At 48.8% G+C, this 24,462-nt stretch overlaps 2 protein-coding genes across 13 annotated transcripts in view; both read right to left on the bottom strand.

Moving 5' to 3' along the window:
• Positions 1-3,143: 3,143 nt before the first annotated feature.
• On the bottom strand, positions 3,144-10,505 carry LOC136395740 (E3 ubiquitin-protein ligase RNF34-like). Its single transcript, XM_066371013.1, has 3 exons — positions 10,491-10,505; positions 5,903-6,509; positions 3,144-4,210 (listed from the first exon to the last, which is right to left on the bottom strand). The coding sequence occupies exons 2-3, from the start codon at positions 6,030-6,032 to the stop codon at positions 4,020-4,022; spliced, it is 321 nt and encodes a 106-aa protein (XP_066227110.1). The 5' UTR covers positions 6,033-6,509; positions 10,491-10,505; the 3' UTR covers positions 3,144-4,019.
• A 1,936-nt stretch (positions 10,506-12,441) lies between these two features.
• Positions 12,442-24,462, bottom strand: part of KDM2B (lysine demethylase 2B) — a 117,305-nt gene continuing 105,284 nt past the window's right edge. For 8 of the 12 annotated variants that reach the window (XM_066371005.1, XM_066370998.1, XM_066371000.1 and 5 more), the window contains 11 exons: positions 23,309-23,452; positions 22,928-23,041; positions 22,258-22,345; positions 21,817-22,088; positions 21,497-21,607; positions 20,901-20,939; positions 20,094-20,779; positions 19,333-19,496; positions 19,085-19,246; positions 18,217-18,435; positions 12,442-14,846 (listed from right to left, as the gene is read on the bottom strand). In XM_066371005.1, the coding sequence (XP_066227102.1) occupies positions 14,665-14,846; positions 18,217-18,435; positions 19,085-19,246; positions 19,333-19,496; positions 20,094-20,779; positions 20,901-20,939; positions 21,497-21,607; positions 21,817-22,088; positions 22,258-22,345; positions 22,928-23,041; positions 23,309-23,452 (2,181 nt within the window). In that variant the 3' untranslated portion in view covers positions 12,442-14,664. The remainder of the gene's footprint in view (positions 14,847-18,216; positions 18,436-19,084; positions 19,247-19,332; positions 19,497-20,093; positions 20,780-20,900; positions 20,940-21,496; positions 21,608-21,816; positions 22,089-22,257; positions 22,346-22,927; positions 23,042-23,308; positions 23,453-24,462) is intronic. The other 4 variants (XM_066371003.1, XM_066371004.1, XM_066370999.1 and 1 more) reach the window with 3 other exon arrangements.

Consider the following 24,462-nt stretch of genomic DNA (forward strand, 5'->3'; position numbering starts at 1 on the left):
CCTGGAAATGCTGAGGTCGCCGGTTCAAAACTCTGGGCTTGCCTGGTCAAGGCACATGTGGGAGTTGATGCTTCCAGCTCCTACCCCCTTCTCTCTGTCTCTCTCTCCTCTCTCTCCCTCTCTGTCTCTCTCTCCTCTCTAAAAATGAATAAATAAAATAAAATAAAATAAATTAAAAGAATCGGTTATTTAGGGCAAACATACCTCCAGAATGGCATTCCCTGAGGATCCCAGAGAGAGAGCCCAGGTTCCACTTAGCTTTAAATCGGTCCCTTGTGTTCCTTTGCAGGCAGGTGCCACTTCTATGTGGGCTTCATGCTGTGGGCTGCTGAATGAAGTCATGGGAACCGGAGCTGTTAGGGGCCAGCAGGCAGGATTTCCCGGAGGCACCGGTCCATTCAGATTTACACCAAACTCGGGTTTTTCCACTTACCCACCAGCACCTCCAGAAGGGCCTAATATAGTTTGCAAAGCCTGTGGACTTTCATTTTCAGTCTTTAAAAAGGTTAGTTAGATAAAATGTTGCATATAAAAGACATGCCAAAATTCTTGTTTGTGTATAATTTTGAATACTAAGCCGAATCTTCCTTTCTTTTTATAAAAATACCAAAAAGTTAGTCCTATTAACCATTTCCCATTTAGAAAAGTAATTAAAGGGACTGAGTTGCTGTTCAGGTTTTCTGACTAGACATTGCTTCTTGTCATGTTGCTTAGACATCCTTTCTCCTGAACTCTGACCCGTTTATATACTTTGATTCTTCCTGATGATGCTTATGTTCTGAAGCAAGAGATTAGTCTGCAGTTTTGTTTAGAGCTGATTCACTGTAAACTCTGATCTCAAGTTTCAAAAAATGTATCCCTGCCCATATTCTTAACTCAAGTGAAGAAATGAATGTAAGTATTAAGGTAACTACTGTTTAGAGCAGGGGTCGGGAACTTATGGCTTGCGAGCCAGATGTGGCTCTTTTGATGGCTGTATCTGGCTCGCAGACAAATCTTTTTTTTTTTTTTTTTTTGTACTTTTTCTGAAGCTGGAAACGGGGAGAGACAGACAGACTCCCGCATGCGCGCGACCAGGATCCACCCGGCACGCCCACCAGGGGCGATGCTCTGCCCACCAGGGGGCGATGCTCTGCCCCTCCGGGGCGTCGCTCTGCCGCAACCAGAGCCACTCTAGCGCCTGGGGCAGAGGCCAAGGAGCCATCCCCAGCGCCCAGGCCATCTTTGCTCCAATGGAGCCTTGGCTGTGGGAGGGGAAGAGAGAGACAGAGAGGAAGGAGGGGGGGGTGGAGAAGCAAATGGGCGCTTCTCCTATGTGCCCTGGCTGGGAATCGAACCCGGGTCCTCCGCACGCCAGGCCGACGCTCTACCGCTGAGCCAACCGGCCAGGGCTCGCAGACAAATCTTTAATAAAATAATGTTAAAAATATAAAACATTGCCTGACCAGGCGGTGGCGCAGTGGATAGAGCATTGGACTGGGATGCAGAGGACCCAGGTTCAAGACCCTGAGGTCACTAGCTTGAATGCAGGCTCATCTGGTTTGAGGAAAAGCCCACCAGCTTGAATCCAAGGTCGCTGGCTCCAGCAAGGGGTTACTCGGTCTGCTGAAGGCCCGCGGTCAAGGCACATATGAAAAGCAATCAATGAACAACTAAGGTGTTGTAACACGCAATGAAAAACTAATGATTGATGCTTCTCATCTCTCTCCGTTCCTGTCTGTTTGTCCCTGTCTATCCCTCTCTCTGAAAAAATAAATAAATAAATAAAGTGAATAAATTAAAAAAAAAAAACAAAAAACATTCTAGCCTGACCAGGCGGTGGCGCGGTGGATGGCGCGTTGGACTTGGATGCAGAGGACCCAGGTTCGAGACCCCAAGGTCGCCAGCTTGAGCGTGGGCTCATCTGGTTTGAGCAAGAGCCTACCAGCTTGAACCCAAGGTCGCTGGGTCCAACAAGGGGTTGCTCGGTCTGCTGAAGGCCTGTGGTCAAGGCATGTATGAGAGAGCAATCAATGAACAACTAGGGTGTTGCAACGCACAATGAAAAACTAATGATTGATGCTTCTCATCTCTCTCCGTTCCTGTCTGTCTGTCCCTGTCTATCCCTCTCTCTGACTCACTCTCTGTCTCTGTAAAAAAAAAAAAAAAATACATACATACATAAATAAATAAAAAAAATATAAAACATTCTCATGTATTACAATCCATTCATTTCCTACTGCTCATGTTCATGGTTGCGGGTGGCTGGAGCTAATCACAGCTGTCCTCTGGGACAACACTAAAGTTTTATTGGATAATGCCTAACGTATATGGGTCGTTGTATGGCTCTCATGGAATTACATTTTAAAATATGTGGCATTCATGGCTCTCTCAGCCAAAAAGGTTCCCGACCCCTGGTTTAGAGGTTCAACATAAAATATTGGGATAAAGTTGTTCTTTCTGAGAACCATCATGTTGTTAGGCCATCTTGCAGTCTTTGATCGTCAATTCAGTACTTTGAAATATGTAAGTAACAAGATGTTAGCTTGTGGGAACAATGCACTACATTTTAGTGTGTTCTTGAAGCTTTGCTAGTGGAATGACTTTGTGATTAAGAATCTAGAGTGCTGTACAGATTCCTACAGTAGTGGGGCTATTTGTTTGGATTGACCTTGAGAGATCAGTGCTTTTCTCTTTCCTTGTGTTACGCTTTTTCACCCTTTTCCTTAAATATGGGGAATTGTTCACATGGGAAAAGCGCAAGAATAGTTTGTGGTTGTGCTTTCTGCTCCATGTGGTTCAGCTCAGCCCTGTTCCGCTAATTACGTGTTTGCCCAAAGAGGTGGAAAAATTTTAATTCATTAACACAAAAGAGTGTTTGTTTTTCTTAAAGAGCTGTATTTGAATTTCTCTGACTCCAAACTGCCTTGGTGGTAACTGTTTTGATTTTCATAGCTTTTGGAACACAGTGACACCTGTGACAATAGTAGTCTGGTGCCACAGAGGAAGGTCTTCATAAGAACTAGAATTGAATTTTAATAGAAGGCGAAAAGAAGGAAAACTAGGGTTTTCACAACGGCTCTTATCTGGATATCACTAAATACTTATTTTCTGTTTCTTCAGCACATATGTTGTGACTGCAAGAAGGATTTTTGCTCCGTCTGTTCAGTCTCACAAGAAAATCTTCCTCGATGTTCCTTCCACCTGCTGCTTACTCCAAGAGACGGCCTTTCAGCGCCCCCAGCTGATGCGACTGAAAGTGAAGGACCTGCGGCAGTATCTCATTCTCAGAAACATATCCATTGACACCTGTCGAGAGAAAGAAGACCTGGTAGATCATATGGGAGTTGATGCTTCCTGCTCCTCCCCCCTTCTCTCTCTCTCTCTCCCTCTCTGTCTCCTTTCAAAAATGAATAAAAAAATAAAAAACCAAAAAAAATGTATCCCCCCCAAAACAAAAACAAAAAAAGCTGTACCTGAACAGAAAGGGACATGTTTAGTCTAAGGCCCTGGCAGCTGACTAGAATATGTCAGTTGTTCCCAATTAAGTTTAAATGCAGAAATAGCAAGAATATTTTAAATAGTAGCATTTAAAATATACATGACTAATAAAGTGAACATTCAGAGGTGCCACTGCTCAGTGTGTACCATGTTGGTCACTGTGGGCAGTGATCTCATCCAAACAGAATTTTAAACATCTGAGTAGTTTAGGTTAAAAATAAGAGAAAGGAGAAATAAGAGGATAAATGTCCTCCAGGGGAGAGTAGCTGAGGCCATAAGTGGTCTGACCTCAGCAATTAATGGTCACAGACGTTTAATGCAACTGAGCTGAACCTGGGAAACAGTATGTCCGCAAGCTGACAGGCGTATGGCATGGACCAACGTTGCTGTAACTTAGGATGAATCTTTGTTCCCAGTTAGTAGTGAAAATAATTTCTAAAAAGAACTCCAACCTTTGACCAGTAGGTTTCCAGTCCCTTCTGTGCACTGAAATGTCTGGGGTCAAGCCAGGGTCAGGTCCCGTCAGGAGAGCGTCTGCTTCAGGATTTGAACACGTGCACAGCGCGCACCACATACTGCCAGCAGATGGGACACTCACTCATGCGCTTGCCACACTTGGTGCAGGTGACCATGTGCCCGCACTCGAGCAGGACGCAGTCGATGACAGCATCCATGCAGATGCGGCACAGACTGTCATCCTCCTCATCCTGCACCTGCAGCCGCTCACCATCTGAAAGGCAACAGAGGTGAGAGAGCTGGAGCTGTCACCTGCTGGGTGACCACGATGGACACAGCACAACTCCACTGTAAGAGAAATAGTCCCAACTTCTCTGTACTTCCCCCCACTACAAATGGCAATAATATTCATGCCTATACTTAGCAGTTTTGTGGAATATAAATATAAAGGCCAGGAGTGAAGTGCCCAATAAATGTTAGCTATTTAATTCTATTTTAATCTATGTAATTCAAGGCTTTTGTGAAAAGGACAGATTGCTTCTGTAAATAAAAATGAAGAAATCCTAGGCCCTCCAAAATATGGGACATTGAGGCTTCTTTTTCTATAGGTCACCTAAAGACTCAATGAGGATCATGAATAAGGTTAGTAAGAAAACAAGAATTCAAGCTTGAAAAGCCAGGAATCCCTGGATTTAAGAGAAATAAACACTGTCATGTCAAGAGATTCTTGTAACTTGGTCCACGGCCCATGTCACTACTAGGAAATGAGGAGAAAAGATCCACAGGTAAGATGCTCTGATGGAGGAGACACTAGAAGGCTCCTGAGAGTAAGTCCATCTGGCTTTTGGTCTCCTCTAACATGGAAGGTTCCTCCAATTCATACAACTTGAGCAGAAAGCAGAGAAGCCAGTGTCTGTCAAGGCTACTGAGGTGAATCCTGGTGTAAGGGGCTGAAGCCAGTCAAGATAGGAAATGTTCCAGCTGTGCTCAAAACAAAATGTGTGTTCCATGAACTTGGAGATTGGACCAGTGATATAGGCTGAGCAGTGATTTAACGGAGCAAGGCACTTAGGCAATCATACGTGTCACAATGTTCTCTACCATAAACTCCAGCATGCACTGTACACACTTAGCATTTACAATACATTTACTAAGTAAACTGACTTCTCCTCTCACGACCAGAGTGCCATTTCCCAGCCACAGCCCAGTACCTCTGAAGGGTCTGAGGATTAAGATGCCTTATCTACCACTTGTAGCATCATCTTAGAAATAAGTGCACCAGAAATACTTTCTGCATATTCTAGGCATAACCTTATTTATCAACAACTGCTGTATTATAACCAGCTTTTCAACAAAAAAACTTAGTTAATGACAGGAGGACTGTTGAGGTCTAGATAAGAACATAGTATTTGCCAGTCTGAACCACACTGAATTATTTTTTGTCTGTAAATGCTCTGTGGCTTGGCTCTGTTAGCAGCTGAGGATTTCTGTTCCATGCTTCATCATTAAATAGTTCACTGGTTCTTAACTTCAGCTTTTTGTGACTTACACAGAAACCTAGCGCTACTTGATACTAAGAACTTAATACTTAACATCTTGGATCTACGGAATTCTGTTCCATTGTTAGGATTTAAAAGGTGCAATTGAGATAACCAAAGTACTGACCTACCCAAGGCGTTAGTGAGAAAACAAGCATTTTATAGATACAAGGAATTTCATTGGAATTCTAACAAATTACGGCAAGAAAACCCAAACTGCGCAAGCAATTACCTAACTCACTTGGCAATGGTGATCTTAGAGCCATTATCACATAATGAACTTACTTCTTCCCAGATCTATAAACAGGTTCACATAAGTAATTCACACTCAATAAAAGGATACAGAAATACATTTGACTTGTAACAGAAACAGCCCAGTTTCTAAAGCCCAAGGAAGGATGCTACAGGGAAAAAGAAAAAGAACCTACATGACTTTTGGTTTTCTTCATTCTCTTTGTATAACCGGTTCACTTTCTCTACCAGCTCCCATTTTTCACAGCAGCCAGAGTAGTTGACAAAGTTCCGAGCCAGGATCTCCTTCAGCTGGCGCACGCTCATCTCCTCCACATCCTCAAGGCTGGACAGGTCGGATAGCGAGGCTCTCAGTCTCCTCTTAGAGGCCAGGCGTCTGAAATCAGAGCGCTTCGATTACCCATTCCTGCAAACCCAGCCCTCCCACAGCGAGGAAGACCACCTGCTCTCCTCACCCTCATCGCTGGCTCTGGGTATTCTTCCCAGATTTCTTGTCAGTCCTTAACGAGTTTTCTATACTGTGCTACATTCAAACCAGAAGACACATCCTGTGCTAATCTAGCAGAAGTGCACAGAGGCACGTTGCCGCCTGCCAGGCTGACATGTCAGGGCTAAATTTTGTACATCTCACCCGTTCCTTCAAGTTCTCTTCATCATCGTCATCGTCGTCGTCATCGTCATCATCAACTCTGCATTTCCAGGTCGACGCTTTATCCACTGCGTCACCACAGGTCAGGCCCAGGTACAGCTTTTTATAGCAAGGGCTGCATCCAGCTTCTTTCACTAGAGAAATGTGTGTTAAATTCTTTATTAATGTGTAGTTGGTTTACACTGTTTTGTATAGTGAAAGTATTTTCAGTGCTACTGCTAGCTAATTTGAAGTTTAGAAATAAAGTTAGATTTTCAAAAATGCTTTGATTTATATTGTCCTAGTCAGTTCCTAATTCACTTGGGTACAGCATGAATGAGTGTCCATGCCTGGCCTAGCTCCAGTCTTCACCAGAGAGGGGAGCACCTTCAGACATGTTGCAGCAGCTCCCTTTGCAGCTGACTTACTAGTAAGGTTAACCACGGATTTGCTGTTCACCGTGACCAGCTATTGTGCTAGGAGTTTTAAGGTTACCATCAGCATTTTGCAATGGATATTGCCTCCTACTGCAGATAAGGAACCTGACCTCTGAGAAGTTAAATAACTTGTTCAAAATTTTAGTTAAAAAGTGACTGTGTCAGAATTTGAACTTAGCTCTGATGCCAATGTTTTTTCTTTTCTTTTCTTTTTTTTTTTTTGTATTTTTCTGAAGCTGGAAACGGGGAGAGACAGTCAGACAGACTCCCGCATGCGCCTGACCAGGATCCACCTGGCACGCCCAGCAGGGGCAAGGCTATGCCCACCAGGGGGCGATGCTCTGCCCATCCTGGGCGTCGCTCTGTTGCGACCAGAGCCACTCTAGCGCCTGCGGCAGAGGCCAAGGAGCCATCCCCAGCGCCCGGGCCATCTTCGCTCCAATGGAGCCTCGGCTGCGGGAGGGGAAGAGAGAGGCAGAGAGGAAGGAGAGGGGGAGGGGTGGAGAAGCAGATGGGCGCTTCTCCTGTGTGCCCTGGCCAGGAATCGAACCCGGGACTTCTGCATGCCAGGCCAACGCTCTACCACTGAGCCAACCAGCCAGGGCCACCAATGTTTTTTCTTAATTCTCCCTACATTATATCATCCAGGAAACCTGAGATGTTAACTCATGAAAAACTTCTTAGGACATTAATAATTTGAAATTGTTTCTCTTTTAGAGTCTAACTCTACTAGGGTGGGGATTTTTTTGGTTTAGATGACACCAACTGTAGATTCATTCCCACAGTAGTAGGCAAGTACATTTTTAAGATATTCTTCTTTTGTGTGTGTGTGTGTGGGGGGTAGATAAAACTGCATTGTAAACACTGATTTTCTTTTATTTATTTATTTTTTAAATTTTCTTTTAAATTGTGAAATAAGGCCCTGGCCGGTTGGCTCAGCAGTAGAGCATCGGCCCGTGTGGAAATCCCAGGTTCAATTCACGGTCAGGACACACAGGAGAAGCGCCCATCTGCTTCTCCCCCCCTCCTTCCTCTCTGTCTCTCTCTTCCCCTCCTGCAGCCAAGGCTCCATTGGAGCAAAGTTGGCCCGGGCGCTGAGGATGGCTCTATGTCCTCCGCCTCAGGCACTAGAATGGTTCAGATTGCAGATGGACAGAGTACCGCCCCTTGGTGGGCATGCTGGGTGGATCCTGGTCGAGCATGTACGAGAGAGTCTGTTTGACTGCCTCTCCACTTTTAACTTCGGAAAAATACAAAAAATAATAATAAAAAAAATTGTGGAATAGTATTCAGTTGTTACACAGATATTCTTTTTATTTTCATTCCCATCCTCTCACTCCACTCCCCTGGCAACCATCAGCTAGTTCTCTGTATTTATATGTCTGTTTCTATTGTGTTGTTAGTTTTTTACATTCCACAGAAGTGAAATACAATATTTGGCTTTCTCTGACTTACCTCACTTAGCATAATATGCTCTGGGCCCATCCATACTGGACTCTATTCCATTGAGCTATATATGTTTTTATGCCAGTATCACACTGCTTTGATTATAGCAGCTTTATAGAGTAGTTTGATATCAGAGAGCATGATACCTCAAGATTTCATTGGCTATTTTGGGGTCTTTTGTGGTTCCATATAAATTTTAGGATTAGTTCTAGTTCTGAGAAGAATGACATTGTTATTTTAATAGGGATTACATTGAATTGTTGCTTTAGGCCCTGGCCGGTTGGCTGAGTGGTAGAGCGTTGGCTTGGCGTGCGGGGGACCCGGGTTCGATTACCGGCCAGGGCACATAGGAGAAGCACCCATTTGCTTCTCCACCCCCCGCCCCCCTCCTTCCTCTCTGTCTCTCTCTTCCCCTCCCGCAGCCAAGGCTCCATTGGAGCAAAGATGGCCCGGGCGCTGGGGATGGCTCTTTGGCCTCTGCCCCAGGCGCTCGAGTGGCTCTGGTCGCGGCAGAGCATCGCCCCCTGGTGGGCAGAGCATCGCCCCTTGGTGGGCGTGCCGGGTGGATCCCGGTCGGGCGCATGTGGGAGTCTGTCTCTCCCCGTTTCCAGCTTCAGAAAAATACAAAAAAAAAAAAAGAAAAAAGAAAAAAAGAATTGTTGCTTTAGGTACTGAGGACACTTTTGTAATATTAATCTTTCCACTTATTTGTATCTTCTTCAATGTCTTACAGTTTTCAGAGTACAGATCTTTCACCTTTGGTTAAATTTTATTCCTAGATATTTTATGCTTTCTGATGCCATTGTAAATGGAATTTTCTTTATTTCTCCTTTGGATTGTTCATTATTGGTGTACAGCAACCAATTACTGTATATTTGATTCTGTAACCTGCAACCTTCCTGATTTATTAGTTTTGGTATATTTTTTAGAGTTTTTAGTGTTCTCTCTATATATACTATAATATCATGTCATCTGCAAACAATGAGTTTTCTCCCTTTCTGATCTAGACGCCTTTTATTTCTTTGTTCTCTCTGATCACCACCATGGTGTGGACTTCCAGTACTGTGCTGAGTGTAAGTGTTGATAGTGTGCCTCCTTGTCTTGTTCTGCTTCCAGCTCTTCATTGTTGAGTATGACGCGAGTTGTGGGTCTGTGACATCATGTTGATACGTTCCTTCTATACTCACTTTGTTGAGAGTTTTTATCATAAAAGGATGTCACTTGTCAAATGCTTTTTCTGCACCTATTGGTGTCTCTTTGTCAGTGTGATGCATTGCATTGGTTGACTTACTGATGTTGTACCACTCTTACATCCCTGGTATAAATCCCACTTGGTCATGGTATATATAAGCTTTTTAATGTGTTGCTGAATCTTGTTTGCTAATATTTTCTTGAAAGTTTTTGCATCTATGTTCATCAAGGATACTGGCCTAGCCTGACCAGGTGGTGGCGCAGTGGATAGAGCGTCGGACTGGGATGCGGAAGGACCCAGGTTCGAGACCCCGAGCTCACCAGCTTGAGCGCGGGCTCATCTGGCTTCAGCAAAGAGCTCACCAGCTTGGACCCAAGGTCGCTGGCTCCAGCAGGGGGTTACTCAGTCTGCTGAAGGCCCACGGTCAAGGCACATGTGAGAAAGCAATCAATGAACAACTAAGAAGTCGCAACGCGCAATGAGAAACTGATGATTGATGCTTCTCATCTCTCTCCGTTCCTGTCTGTCTGTCCCTGTCTATCTCTGCCTCTGTAAAAAAAAAAAAAAAAAAAAAAAAAAGGAAACTGGCCTATAATGTTCTCTCTTTTTTTTTTTTGGTAATATATTTGTCTGGTTTTAGTATCAGGTTAATAATACTGGCTTTGTAGAACAAGTTTGGAAAGAATGCCTAACATCTCAGCTGAGTGCTGGTGGGTTTTTATCTCTTATCTGCAGTGTATAACACACATGCCTTTGTTGCTTATCATCCAGGAGTCGATCCATACACCTGAATATTACAGCAAGGAGGCAGGTAGTTTGCTCCTGTGCTTAGAGAAGAAAGTTTAACTCGTGAAGAAAAACACACCTTTCTACCGTTTTTAGTTTTGAAGGTCAAAGCATTTTAATTCAAGGCCTGGTGGATCTTTTCAAATACCTTCTCATGTTTACCTTCAGATCCCATGGTAGTTGTTGGCCAGAGTTACCAACCAGCGTGAGCTGATCATTACTGCCCTATAGGAGCAGTAAGACTCAGCCCCTGCTGAAGCTTAAAGAGCACTTACCTTGTCTATACTTCTTGTGAGACCGTGAACTTCAGAAACTCAGCCCTCCCACACACTGGGACGTGTTCAAGTCTGGACCAGCAGCACATTTAGAAGCTGAGGAGCAGGTGCTGGTTTGTCTAAAGTTAAATTAGAAAATTGAGCTTAATTTGCACATACTCTCATCTTAAAATAGCTCATTTAATATTTTTCCTCTTGGATTTATATAAGTTTCAAGTGCTTGTTTTTAACAAAAGAATAAAAATTCTTAATGTATTTTTTTTTATCTATTCATTTTAGAGAGGAGAGGGAGAGACAGAGGGGGGGGAGAGAGAGAGGAGAGAGAGAGAAGGAGGGAGGAGCTGGAAGCATCAACTCCCATATGTGCCTTGCCAGGCAAGCCCAGGGTTTCGAAACGGCGACCTCAGCATTTCCAGGTCAACGCTTTATCCACTGCGCCACCACAGGTCAGGCCTTAATGTATTTTTTAAGTTTTTTTTTTTACAGAGACAGCAAGAGTCAGAGAGAGGGACAGATAGGGACAGACAGGAATGCAGAGAGATGAGAAGCATCAATCATCAGTTTTTCATTGTGGCTATTAGTTGTTCATTGATTGCTTTCTCATATGTGCCTTGACGTGGGGCTACAGCAGACCGAGTAACCTCTTGTACAGGCCAGCAACCTTGAGTCCAAGCTGGTGAGCTTTGCTCAAACCAGATGAGCCCTCACTCAAGCTGGCGACCTCGGGGTCTTGAACCTGGGTCCTCCGCATCCCAGTCTGATGCTCTATCCACTGTGCCACCACCTAGTCAGGCTTTAAAGTTTTATTTTTAAGATTTATTCATTTCAGAGAGAAAGGTGATGGTGGTGGGAGCAGGAAGTATCAAGTTATAGTAGTTGCTACTTGTATGTGCCCTGACCGGGCAAGCCAAGGGTTCTGGACCAAGAACTTTGGCATTCCAGGTTGATGCTTTATCCACTGTGCCACCACAGGTCAGGCTAGGTGTGTTCTGAAGTAACCTCGGTTTAAATAAGAAGCTAATACATTTTTAGTCTTAACAAAGCTTGACCCTTAAGATTATAAGGTACCAACTTGTTTGGCAGAGGGCAACCATTTCTCTCTGGAATCTGCATTTTGTATCTGGCATGCCTTGTCTCTAATTTCCCGAATACACGATATATCATGATTAAATTCTGAAGGTCCAAAATGGAACACAATTGACATCCCCTTGTCCTTGGCCTCATGATATAGAAAGAAGGATGTCATTGGATGCTTTAGAGGTGCCATCGTGTCTTCCTTTGGAAACATCAGGTTCCACAGAGGAAGGAGGGACAGAGCCTGCACTCTCTCCCGGGTTAAAAAGCTGTGATCTAGCACTGGAAGCACTACCTCTGGTTTATGGTACCCTCTACATCGGGGTCTCAAACTCAACTCAGCATGTGGGCCGCAGAGCAAGATCACAGCCATTCGGCGGGCCGCACTAGGTCTACAAAAGGCAACTGTTATGCAACACTTTTCTCACTGCAGTTGAAAAAAAAAAAAAAAATCAGTACAACAAGCACAATCGTACATGCAGTTTACTCAGTGTCAAAAAATGACCAGAAACTGTAGTTCACATCACAACTGCTGTTAACTAAGCTAATATCTAGCTAGGATGCTAGAGAAATGAAAAATACAAGTAGGCCCCTAGGCTTAATTTTATCCAAAATATTTTGAACTTCGTGGATTAGTCTGTGGGCCGCACAAAATTGTTCGGCAGGCCGCATGCGGCCCATGGGCCGCGAGTTTGAGACCCTTGCTCTACATCATCCGATACGGCGTGTGGGCTCAGAGCCGCCGTTTCCAAGCATTTAGCTTAGCCTGGCATTAACTAAAGCCCATTTTTAAATAACAGGTCTGTAGTGAGGCTGTATGCTAGGGTAAAATCTTAACTGGATTTTTCAGTATACTTGTGGGGATCCCACCTGGCACCATGGCAACCATGGCACTATGGCAGCCAGCCTCAAGCCTGGAGAGACTCTGTCTCGGCTCTGGCGTGTCCCTCCTCTCGGCAGACCTGCGTGCTCCCAGATGTGTTATAGGACAGTCAGGGGCCTCTGACGCTGAGGATTGTTCATCTGGAAACCTTGACGACGCTTAAAACAATTCTCCGGGAAGAGGATGCCTCTACTGGACATCAGGGTAACTTACTCGGAGGTTCAGAGAATGTAGGCTGTCAAGGACACCAATTTGACCTCTTGTGGGGGTATTCCATGAGGAACAATCAGATTTGCAAAGGTAAGCCACATTTTATCAATACACTGGGGCACGTTAACCCTTACCTCTGCGAAGTGCGTCTTTGGAATTAAATTCTGGAGTGTAACAGCTTCAGATGTCTCCAGTTTGTGTAAGAATCTTTGGATTTAAATGAACAAGAAGCATGAAGCTAGATGGAACCTGAAACCATTCTGCCATGGAAAATAGAAAGGTAGTGAGAGGGGCAACATGACTGCTGGCAGAAAAGGCTCTGTCCCATGAGACCCATGTCTTATGTTGCTGCTGATCACTGAGGCAGGAAGTTGGCTTATCTCCCTTTTCAGATTCATTACAACAGCTGTTTCTATATTTGAGTATGGGGTTGCAGGGCCAACATTCCAAAAAAATCTGGTGATCTGAAATGACTTCTCACTTGTGTCTGTCACCTGGGGAAATTACCTCATAACCAAGTGCGCCAGCCACCCTGGCCCAAGGCTAATGAGTGTAGGATGTGGCTTCCTGGAGCCGCCCGGAGGAAGTGGACCCCACCACACACACCTCAGGCAATGGAGGTGCCAAGTGGCCATTGGTGTAGCCTAGTTCTTTCCCATTACCTTTGTTAGCCATGAATAGTAAGATCTCTTTCTGAAGGTGCGGAGAAACATGTACCAAGGGGCCACTGCATTTCTCAGATGCATAAGAAATTACAGCTTGCTTGGCTTCAAAACAATGTATACTAGTGTTGAGATAAGTGCTCCTGGATTTTATAATCAAATATCTAGTCCACTTCTAGAACAGAAACCCTCAAAATCCAAGAGTGTTTTTTTTTTTCCGTACAGTTGTTTATACAAATTCAACAAAGGTAAAACCACATCAGGGAAGGTCTAGGAAAACAACACCTTACAACAGTGGCACTTATGAATGCATAACTTTACAACTGGGAAATAGCCATGTTATAAACCTAGACGAGAACTCAACTCACCCTTCAAAGGAGAAAGAAAAGGAAAAGAAAGGCTATGTTTGGTCGTTAATTCTACTTCTTGACTCACTGTATAAATTAGATCTATGTAGAGAACAAGAGCTCATGCTGGAGCAAAACCCTCCTGAGTGCAAAGTTTTGAAGTCTGAATTTTAAAATTTATGAGAAAAAGGTGAATTTTATACAGAGGAAACTTGGCAAAATGTCTTACTTCGACTATAATTTACATATATGCACAACATGCTTCTGTAACTTGTTGACGTACAAAGCAGGCTCTCAACTTCCAGGTAAACATGCTTTTAACTGGAAGGTTTTAGCCTGCTTTGCCAGGTCTGGGCACATGTATAAAGGGATGACTTGTGTTGATGAAGACAGGTTAAGTTCTCTCCTACCTTAAGGAAACCAAGAAAGTTGGCAATCATAAAACAATAAAAACACCGGTATGCATTCAAACTTTGCATAAATAACTTTTAAACAATTTGTACAAAAATAATTCTGCATAAATGTAAGGTGTAACAAAACCAAACAAAATATGTCAAGACGGCAGATGTGGTGTATGGTCCTCTTAAGGTTGACACTAGGGGGAGCTGTAAGGACTGAGGTGTCCGAAACAAAACACCACTACCAAAAAAAGAAAAAACAAACGAATGAATTCCTAAGCTCATGCTTCTGTAAGAGAATTTCTTCCAAGTTCATCCTCCTCCCCAACAGGAATGTCTTCTTGGTAAAGGCCGCCTTAGAAATGGTCCAGAAAGCAGGTGCAGTTACGATTCAGAAAGACCAAGGGAAGTGTCCAGCTCCCTCATCCCCAAAACAGGTGGTGGCAAGGCTTTGCCTTTGGCAGGACTTGCAGAATGGAATCAATCGTTCTGTGATCTGTTGTTCCAAGTTCCAAATTGAAAATAAAAGCCCTAGTTTCTGTAAAGAATCTTACCCTCCCCTCCCCGCACCCACCCCATATTTACACAGTTGTCCTCGGACTAACTCAGTTTTTGCAGGAGCTTTTCTTCCACTTGCCCAAACTGGACACTCACGGACATCTCAGCTATGAACTGCTCACAGCCTTCTTTTGTAACTTGCTTGCAGTACCTCAGGTCAATATGACAGATATTTCCACAGCGTTTGAAGAAGGACAGGCACTGGTCAGTAACCTTATTGCAGTCTGCGGGGAAGAGGACACGATGTGAGGTAGAGGGAGGGATGAGGAGCCGGAATGGGGGCCCCCATATCCCAGGCGCTCAGCAACAGAGAAACTGGACTGAGCTTTAGAGCATATTCCAGCCCCGATGTCCTAAGGAAGACTGTACTTGCTTAAAGAGTTCTCTTCAAATGGGGCATGGTTTCATCTACCAATTATAATTGAGACTGTTCCAAGTGAAACCACTTAGAATCTTTTTTTGGTGTGTGTGGCAGAGACAGAGAGAGGGACAGATAGGGACAGACAGACAGGAAGGGAGAGAGATGAGAAGCATCAATTCTTCGTTGCAGCACCTTAGTTGTTCATTGATTGCTTTCTCATACGTGTCTTGGCCGGGATACTACAGCAGAGTGAGTGATCCCTTGCTCAAGCCAGCGACCTGGGGCTCAAGCTGGTGACCTCAGGGTTTCGAACCTGGGTCCTTCATGTCCCAGTCTGACGCTCTATTAACTATGCCACTGCCTGGTCAGGCAAAACCACTTAGAATCTTACCACATAACTGCCACTATATATGTATTCTCTCGTAAATAGGTCTATGTTGTTTTATAAAGACCGGATCATGGACATGTTAAAGAGCTTGCTTTTTTTTTTTATAGCGTCAAATACCTCTACACACATTATTACGCAGTTATCTGCTTTTTTTCTTCAGATAAATTCTAGGGGAGAAGAGCCAGGTGGGAGTGAGAATGTCTATAAGGTCATCTTGGGATCCTTCCGCCCCTCGGGCACCAGAGCTTTAGAGCGAGGCCCTGCACGCTGGCCCGCCCCTGTCCTGAGAGTTCACCTGACACCTGTGCAGAAAGCCAACACGCAAGAAGGGGCTGGAGAGATTCTGTGTCCAAGGAGCAAAACCAGGATTCTGAATCCTTCCTCGTGCCCTTGCCTGCGGGTGCACGCACTCTTCAACTGTATTTCTACCAGTTTGTACTTTGGTTCTGTCATAGTCTTTTCTTTTACAACTGAACCGACTGGCTTCCAAAAGTCAGTTAGCATCCAGCTGAGGCTTAGAGTCCACACTCCAGGCCAGATGAATGATCCATCTCAATGACATTAAGCCTGAGACCCGTTTGTCATCACTAGTATCCGCACTTTCATTTTTCTATTAAATTGAATAGGAATAAAAACAGGGCAAACTGCAGTAATGCACATGAGGTCAGCACTACCTCTGTCTTACCAAAGGTTAGGAGGTGGCATAAGGAAGTGAAGTCATAGCACCACATAAGCCACCAAAGAACAAACAGCCTTTCAAACCATGTAGGCCCTGTCACACAATCCTCTCATATCAGCACAAAATCTGGACACAGATGCTTTCCATAGGGCTGTGGAAAGCTGTCTGCACCACAGGCATCACCGCTAACCAGTGAGGGCCGGGTGGTTAGACAGGAAAAGTAAGAAGGGGGTTAATACCTCAGCTATTCCAGGGTGCCCCTTAACCTTCTAATTCATCTCTCAAACACCTCTGGCAACATGGTGGACCTTCTTTATAACCCTACTGCAGAAGTCAAGAGACGAGGGATGCTATATAATGCTATCCTACAGTTCTTTCAGAAAAACTGTCCCCCACAACTCAACACTTGCTCCATTCATAGTGCAAACAGCAGAGATTTGGCCTACAGAATAGACCTACTGCCATATAGTAGTTTTGTTTCATTTTTCACTGTTCACTACGACACAGAAGACCCCATATTAAACAGCCCTTTTTCTGATATCCGCTGTCCTTGGGTATAGCAAGAGTTGCTTACAACAGTGGCCATGCAGTGCTGGTCACGTGGTTAAATGCCCACGGGCAGTGAGACCATCTACCAGCTGTGGAAACACCTGCCTGTGGAGGGTCTGTATAACCCAGGGCAGGGAAGTCTAAAGCACAGAAGTAGAATACTGTCTTCTAGTTTTCCAAAGGGTCCACACAGCTTGAGGGGAAGGTCCTTTCTATCAAGTGTCCTTGATGGAAGGGTTGGCGGGCTCATTTCAGGAATATTTTGGAATTTTCTTAAGTGAGAAGCAGGGAGGTAGAGAGACAGACTCCCGCATGCGCCCGACCAGAATCCACCTGGCATGCCCACCAGGGGGTGATGCTCTGCCCATCTGGGGTGTTGCTCTGCTGCAACCGGAGCCACTCTAGTGCCTGAGGCGGAGGCCATGGAGCCATCCTCAGCGCCCGGGCCAACTTTGCTCCAATGGAGCCTTGGCTGTCGGAGGGGAAGAGAGAGACAGAAAGAAAGGAGAGGGGGGAAAGTGGAGAAGCAGATGGGCGCTTCCCCTATGTGCCTTGGCTGGGAATTGAACCTGGGACATCCACACGCTGGGCCGTTGCTCTACTGCTGAGCCAACTGGCCAGGGCCTAATTTCAGGAATTTTTGAACAGGAAGAACTCGGACTGGGCACAAGTGAGCCCCCAAAGTGCAGCTGAAACTGCCTGAAGATAAGTCAGAAAAGCAGACAGCAGGGATTCGCCATACTTCACACCAAGCAATGAATGTAACAGGTGACTACCAGGACACAGTGGAGGACCCTCAGCAGTGAACCAGCCGGATTGGCAAGTTCTTCAGGGTGCAGCTGCCTGCCCTGGAGTGTGCAGGCGCTGAGTGATCCAGGCAGGCCCTCTGCAGGGACGAGGACAGTATTTTAGGGGAAGAACAGCCCTGAGCTGGTGTTGGAGGCGGGCCTGGAAGAGGGGAGCAGCAGAGATGGAGCTGAGTGGGGAGAGGATGCACAGTGAGAATGCCCTGAGACAGACTCTCTGTAAGGCAGGTGGGAGCTGGACATCGAGGAGAGGGTCAAGCTGGAAGGCTGTGGGGGCTGGAGTGACCTAAAGCAGGTCCCTGAGGGTTACAGAAATGGGCGCCACAGGGAGGGATCCAGAGTGTGGGACAAGACACAAACCATACGGGCACTAGCTGTGGAGTTCCCTCCTCTCCAACCACAAGCCCCTTGACACAAGGTCAGCTGGAAGGCGCACGTGACTGACAACAATAATGGCGAGTTGCTCACTTCCAGTTCAAGCCCACCCAGCCTAGCCTTCCCTCATGCCCACCACTCCCCATCCCACCCGGCGTCAGCCCCCGCCCACTGGGGCAAGCTTCCCTGCTTATTTTGGGTCAGGTACTGGTCTGTGTGCTCACTGCTGCCAGCACTTTTTTGGTGGTAATTATTACAAACTCAGTAATAACTTCATTAACATGTTTCCCCTCTAAACCAGGCTGTGTTTGTCTTGATGACTGGTATGTCCCAGCTCCTACCGCTGTGACCCTCCCACAGCAGGTGCACGAATGTGCAATTCCCAGCTCGACCCACGGGAGGGCTGGGCAGTCTCTGACGGGTGTCCCCGACCAACCTGACAGGTTGATTTCAGTTAAGGAGTCTCGGGTGGTGGTGCCCACAGCAGTGAGCAGGTTGATGGACTGGTCAGTTACATGGTTACAGTAACTGAGGTGGAGCTTGGAAAGCAGGGGCATGTGGCGGATGATGAGCCGCAGCGAGGCGTCCGTGATGTCCAAGCCCGCCAGACGCAGCTCAACGATGTTCCGGAGCTTGCTCCGGTTGTCCATCTGACCTGAGGGGGCAGGGCGGAGAGAGGCCACATAGCAACCTGACAGGGCCCTAAAATGTCCACCTGTCAGATGGAACACTTGGGTTTCATTTTGCCAAGTATTAAAAAAAAAAAATCATTTCCAACATTTAGTAATCTGAAGATTCCACATCAGATTTTACATGTCTAGATTCCTAAAAATTCAGCTCTAGAAACAGAGCCCACATTCCACCCAGCAGTACCAGGCCCATCGGAGCAGAGACAGCAGAGCAATTCTGGATTAGGACGGTTTCATTTAAGCTGCAAGCAGGCAGCGATGATCCCTAAGACCTGACCTAGGAGGGCTCTGTTCCATGAGCCCCTGTCCAGTCACATGGACCCCGACCCAAACTAGGAGGCTCAGTTCCGTGAACCCCTGTCCAGTCACACAGTCCCCGACGTGTAAGGGGCCCTGACCTCGATGTAGGACAAATGAACAGAGAAGCAGCCAGACATGTGCAGAGCCCCCTGGAGCGGGTATATAAAGAGCCTCTGCCATTTCAGGGAGCCTCCCGGGGCCCAAAGCTGAGCACACAGCAGCTGAAACTCATATCTATACCCTCTAGAGAAGGGCTGGGGCCATAGAAGGCTTGAGGACAAGCATACTCGATGGCCCCCAGGCCTGGCCACTCACCTGGCCTGTTATCCGTGGGTGGGGACAGGAGATCCCGCATCTGGGCATCCTTTAGCCCTTCTACCCACTGGACATCCAGGGTCCGGAGCAACGGACAGCTGGAGCTACAGAGGGCTGAGACTGCGATCCACGAGCAGCCCGACAGCACCAAGTCTCGGAGCCCTGGAGGGACAGAGAAGGGGTGGCATGTCAGCTGACTTACCCCAGTCCAGCGCCTGTGCATATTGGGTCCTCGGCCCAGTGCTCACCAGGCAACCGATTGATGAGCCAGCTCAGCTGTTTCTTGGAGATGTTGGTCCAGCTGAGGTCCAGGGAGACAGGCTGTCGCCGGATGATGCCGCTCAACATCAGGGGCGTGATGGACTTGCAGTGGTTCAGGTCGATGCGGGTCCACAACCGCTTATCACAGCACCTGGCGGCAGGCCCGGTACCGAGCAGCACTGTCAGACGGGGGGCTCCACTGCGAAGCCCTCAGCCTGGCCGCTGCCACTTCCTGCCTTCCGTGCTCAGGGAGAGCTTCCTTACTCCCTCTGGGTTCCTCTCTGTTTACGTCCTGCCTGCCTGTGCCTGGGCATCTCTGCTGTGACTGCCATAGGGCCTCCGTGGGAGGCGTCGTATCCGTTTTCCACTAAGGACTTAAGAGGGGCTTTCTACACCCTCACATGCCATGCTATAAAGCTGGGGTTAAGGTAAGTAACTGGCATCCTTGCTGTTAACAACCTGAGCTAACCCTTTAAGGACAGGGCTCAACCTAGTTAAGGATAGGGCTCAACCTAGCCCATGGTTCATCTTCCAAGGAGCTAAATCAAGAACTCAAATAGGGTCCAACTCTTGACAAGTCCAGACAGACTCTTTGAGAAGAATTAAGCTGGAGTGGGCTTAAAAGGAGGACATGACTAGCGACTCAAGTGGGGCCACACACCACCAGCAGGCCACCCTGGTCTAGCCCGTGTCTTAGCCCATGTCCCTGCTGCCGCCCCTCCCGGCCTGGCAGGCCGGTGCCCCTCACCAGCGGTTCCAGGTCCTGCAGACCCGCATGCAGACGCACAGGTCTTGGTGGCTGAGGTAGCTAAAGACGGCCATCCACACCTCTCTGTGCATGACATGGGCCGCCCCATCATCCAGGGGCAGTGAGTCCGGTGGGGGGCTGATGGGCGGCGGCCGGATCACGTGACGCTCCATCTGGATGCACTTGGGCGGGGACACTGAGGGCGGGGGCCGGGAGATGACGCGGGGTGGGCTGCGCAGGCCAGGCCCCAGCTGGTGCCGCAGCTCCCGGGGGGCGCCGTTGAGCCCCTTGCTGAAGCGCTGGGGGCGCTCGCAGAGGCCCAGGGGCCGCTTGGGCTCCTCATTCTCGCTCTCGGGCTCGGACTTGATGGGCTGGCGGTTTTCGTGGGCCAGGCTGCTCTCCGTCTTCTGGATCTCCTGGTTGAGCTCCTTGCTCAGCTCCTTGCTCAGCTCCTTGGTGGGGAGCCGCCGCTTCCTGCGCATCTTGACCTTCTTCTTCTCCTCAGGCCCGTCCGCGCCCTCAGTGCTGGGCCCAGGCGTCGGCGAGCTAGAGCGGGAGCGGGAGCGGTCGCTCTCCCGGGCCTTGGGGGGCGCCTCGGGCAGGTCGTCCTCTGGCTCTTGCTTGAAGCGCCGGAGCGGCTTGTTGGCTAGAGCAATCCGGTCCTCAGCATTCTTCCAGGAGCGCCGCTGGGGAGGGGAGTGTGGGGGCGAGCAGGTGAGTCCCCAGCTCAGGGCTGGGCCTGCCCTAGCCTCCCACCCGTCTCCCGGGACACCCTACCCCAGGCCCAAGGGGCTGGGCCGATGGTACCTTTTTCCTGAAAAGCTTATCTTCTTTGCCAGGCTTTAGCTGTCGCAGGAAAGAAAGGATGCGGAGCTTGCTCCCGGGGTGCGTGGGGCTTGTTCCTTTCACCCAACCCCACCCACCTCCACCCGTCCAGTCTCCGGAGTGGGAAGTGGAGGGGCGCCTTCCACACAAACCCACTCTGACAAATGGGTGGGCCCTGCCGGGCCGCGTTAAGAAGCTGAAAGTGGAGGAGTGGGGTCGAGTTGTTTCCGCCCAACTGACCTCGCACCCTTGGACCGACCCAGAGATAGGCAGTGGCCTGCTCAGGGCGGACTTGGCCCTGGAGCCCGTCCTAGAGGCAGGGCCTGTGGGATTCCCAGCAGAGCCTGAAGGGCTAGAGCGGGGAGAAGACCAGGCGCCACCTTGTGGTTGATGCTGGAAGGGCCTGTGGGCGGAGCAGGGCCACCAGGATCCTCCGAGGTGCCCCAGAAGCTTGGCTGAACAGGTGCCCCGGGAGCAGCGGGGCAGTGGGCTGGAGGACCAGTGGGGTGAGCGTGGGGGGGCCTGGGGGGCTTAGCAAGTCCCCAGGGCCTCGGGGGTGCGGGGCGATGTGGGAGCACCTGGTGGAAGTAAGTGAGACTGGATCTCCACCATGGGCTGAGGCTGCTGCCTAGAGGGGGCCTCGGTGAGAGGTGAGAGGAGGAACCTGGGGACGTCTGCAGTGTGGAGGCCTAGAGAGGTAAGAAGAGGAGTAACTGGTTGGTTTTCCCCTCCTTTCTGTTGGGCGGGCAGGCAGTCTCTCAGGACTTAGGTGCCCTGCTCAGAGCAGCCAGAGACTGGGGTCTGGGTTCTCCCCACTGCGCCCGCACCCAGGTCTGGGTTCTCCCCTCTGCGGCTGCACCCAGGACCAGCTAGGGCACCCCGCCCCTGCCGGTTGTACCCGTTTGCGTCCACTCGGCTCCTGCGGCTTCTCGTATTTCCGCTTCCTTCTCAGGTGCATGTCATCCGACTTTCTGCGCAGGATGCCATCCGGGGGGACCTTCTTGGGGTGCTCGTCGGACCTGCGTCGGGGCGCCTCTTCACACTCGCTCCTCCGCTTGGCAGAAGATTCCTGGCCCTCCTTGTTGTCCCGGTTCATCTTCTGCTCCTTGAGCAGGGAGCCGGGTAGGTTGGAGGCGTACTTAAAGCCGGGGCCACGCTTTTGCTTGTAGGCCAAAAAGAGACAAGGTACAAGCGAACTGTATATCTTTGGACGAGCCCCACCCACCCACCCAAAGCCCGCTGCCCCCCACCCCCCACCCCGTGGGCAGAGGCTGGGCCTGGCAAAGCCAAGGTCCATCCCTCCCGGGTTGAGCCCTGCCACTGGGGAGTCTGACACTCACTTTCCCAGTCTTGCCTGCGTGATTACACTTGGGACACTCCCAGCAGTTTGGAAGCTCATCATTGACCACGCCCTCCGACTCCTTAATCTGTGAGGAACAGGCCAGTCAGCAAACGGGGTGGGGGGAGGCGCAAAGAAAACGGTAGTAGTTAAGACAGGTGACTGCTGAATTCAGTCACTGTGTGTGGGGGTGGGGGTGAGCAAGTCAGACTGTTGTCCCTGCTGATCTGGGACAGAGAGGAGTCACCAGCCAATGAAGACACAGTGGTCTGACTTCCAAAGCCAGGGAATATCACAGCGTCCCAGTCAGAGTGTGTCTTTGGGGGGGATGTCAGGGGGGGTGACCATCAAACCAACCCCCCCACTGCCACCCAGGGACAGGGGACACTTCAGGGCTGAAGGGCCATTTTGGGCAGGCACGCCCTGAACTCTCTAGAACACAGATACACACAGCAGACATCTGGCTGACAGGGAGGTGACAGGTATGTTGCCATTCTCTTGTGAAAGAAGCTACGTGCCAGCCCCAAGCGGTCTCTTCCTTTGGAAGGAAGAACCTGCTGCCCAAGAGAGGCAGGTACCCAGGAGAAGGCAGCCCTGCCTTGGACGCACCAAGGGCAGCTTCCCCGCACCCAGAAACACGGCCCCCTGTTGTTAGGGGACCTGCCCTCACCTGGCCAGGCCCCAGTGTTCTCAGAAGCACTGAGCCAGGGTTCCAGCGAGCAGCCTGACAACCCCAGTGTCTCCCTCTGGCCCAGGTGTGAGGCTCTGGGAACTCGCTGTGGTTCTGGGGGAGGGGGGGGAGAGGGCAGGGTGGAAAGGGGAGGGGAGAGGGAAGGGAGGGGAGGGAGGGAAGAGTGTCTGTGTGTGTCTGTAAGGTCTGAGCTACTAGAGACCCTCTTGCCCTCAGCCCATCTGACACACAGAACCCCCAAACTTGAGGGTCTTCCCTGGAAGGAATCTAAGCTCCCCCTGTCCCGTGGACCTTCACTGCCACCAGAGGCCCCGGGTGGGGGTGTCAGCAGCATACCAGATCCCTTCAGGGGCCACTCACCTTAAGGCATCCAGGGTGGATGATTTCATTGCAGATGGAGCACTCCATGAGCATGAGGTTAAACTTGCCTTCCTCTTCTTCGACTGTGTCCTCCTTCCCCGCCTCGCCACACACTAGGCACACAGCAGTGTGGGGCAGCACTGGCTGGAGAGCAGGGAGAGCAGAAGTCAGCCGGGGCTGGGACCCACGTGAGCAACGGGACAAGGGCACGAGCTGCTGTCCTCTGGCCTGCCATCGCCATCCACCCGTCCATCCACTCACCCACCCACTCATTCATATACTCTACTACCTCTGTGTGCCAGGTACTACTCAAGTGCTGGGAATAAACACGACAGAAACACGCCTCTGCCATCCTGAGCTTGTGTCTTAGTGGAGGGAGGAGGCCAAAATGGAGAACATAGTACATGACATGGTACGGAGAAAAATACAGCAAGCAGGACCAGGACCAGGGCCATGGCGGGAGGCAGGCTAATCTGAAGTGAGGTCAGGGATGGCCTCACATTTGAGGAAAGACCCGAAGGAGGCGGGGTGCGAGCCTGCACCTCACCAGCAGGTATCAAATCATCAGCTGTGGACTCCGGGGTCCCCAAGACCTTCACAAGGAGGTGTGGGAGGTGAGTCAACACTACTTTCAGAACAACAGTACGACGCCAGCGGTCTTTTCCACCGTGTTAACATTTGCACTGCCGGGTGATGGGGCTCTTCCTGGCCACACACTCATTAAGGTTACCAGTTTCATTTAGGAGTGTCTTTGATGAAGCAGTAAAAACTATCAACTTCATTAAAACTTTGACCCTTGATCCTTTTCACATTATATTGTGTGACAAAATGGGAAGTCGGCACAAACGTCTGCTGTGTACCAAGCGACGGCATCTGAAGGGAAAGCACTGATGTGACCACGCCGAGGGCTCACCTGGCCACCTTCTCTACAGACCATCACTTTACTTGGAAGAATGACTGCTAAAAAATACAAGCCCATGGATGCTGGCATATTTCCCCAAAGACGAAACAAGTGACCCTGTCACGCCAGAGAAATAACTTACAACGTGCTGCAAATGATACAATTCTCATTTTCCACACAAAAATTAGAATTTTAGGAAATTCAGCCACCACAAACCTGACAGCTTCCCAGTACGGAAAGACTTTTCTGATGA

This window comes from Saccopteryx leptura, chromosome 2 (assembly GCF_036850995.1).
Source record: "Saccopteryx leptura isolate mSacLep1 chromosome 2, mSacLep1_pri_phased_curated, whole genome shotgun sequence".
In the NCBI taxonomy this organism is placed as follows: domain Eukaryota; kingdom Metazoa; phylum Chordata; class Mammalia; order Chiroptera; family Emballonuridae; genus Saccopteryx; species Saccopteryx leptura.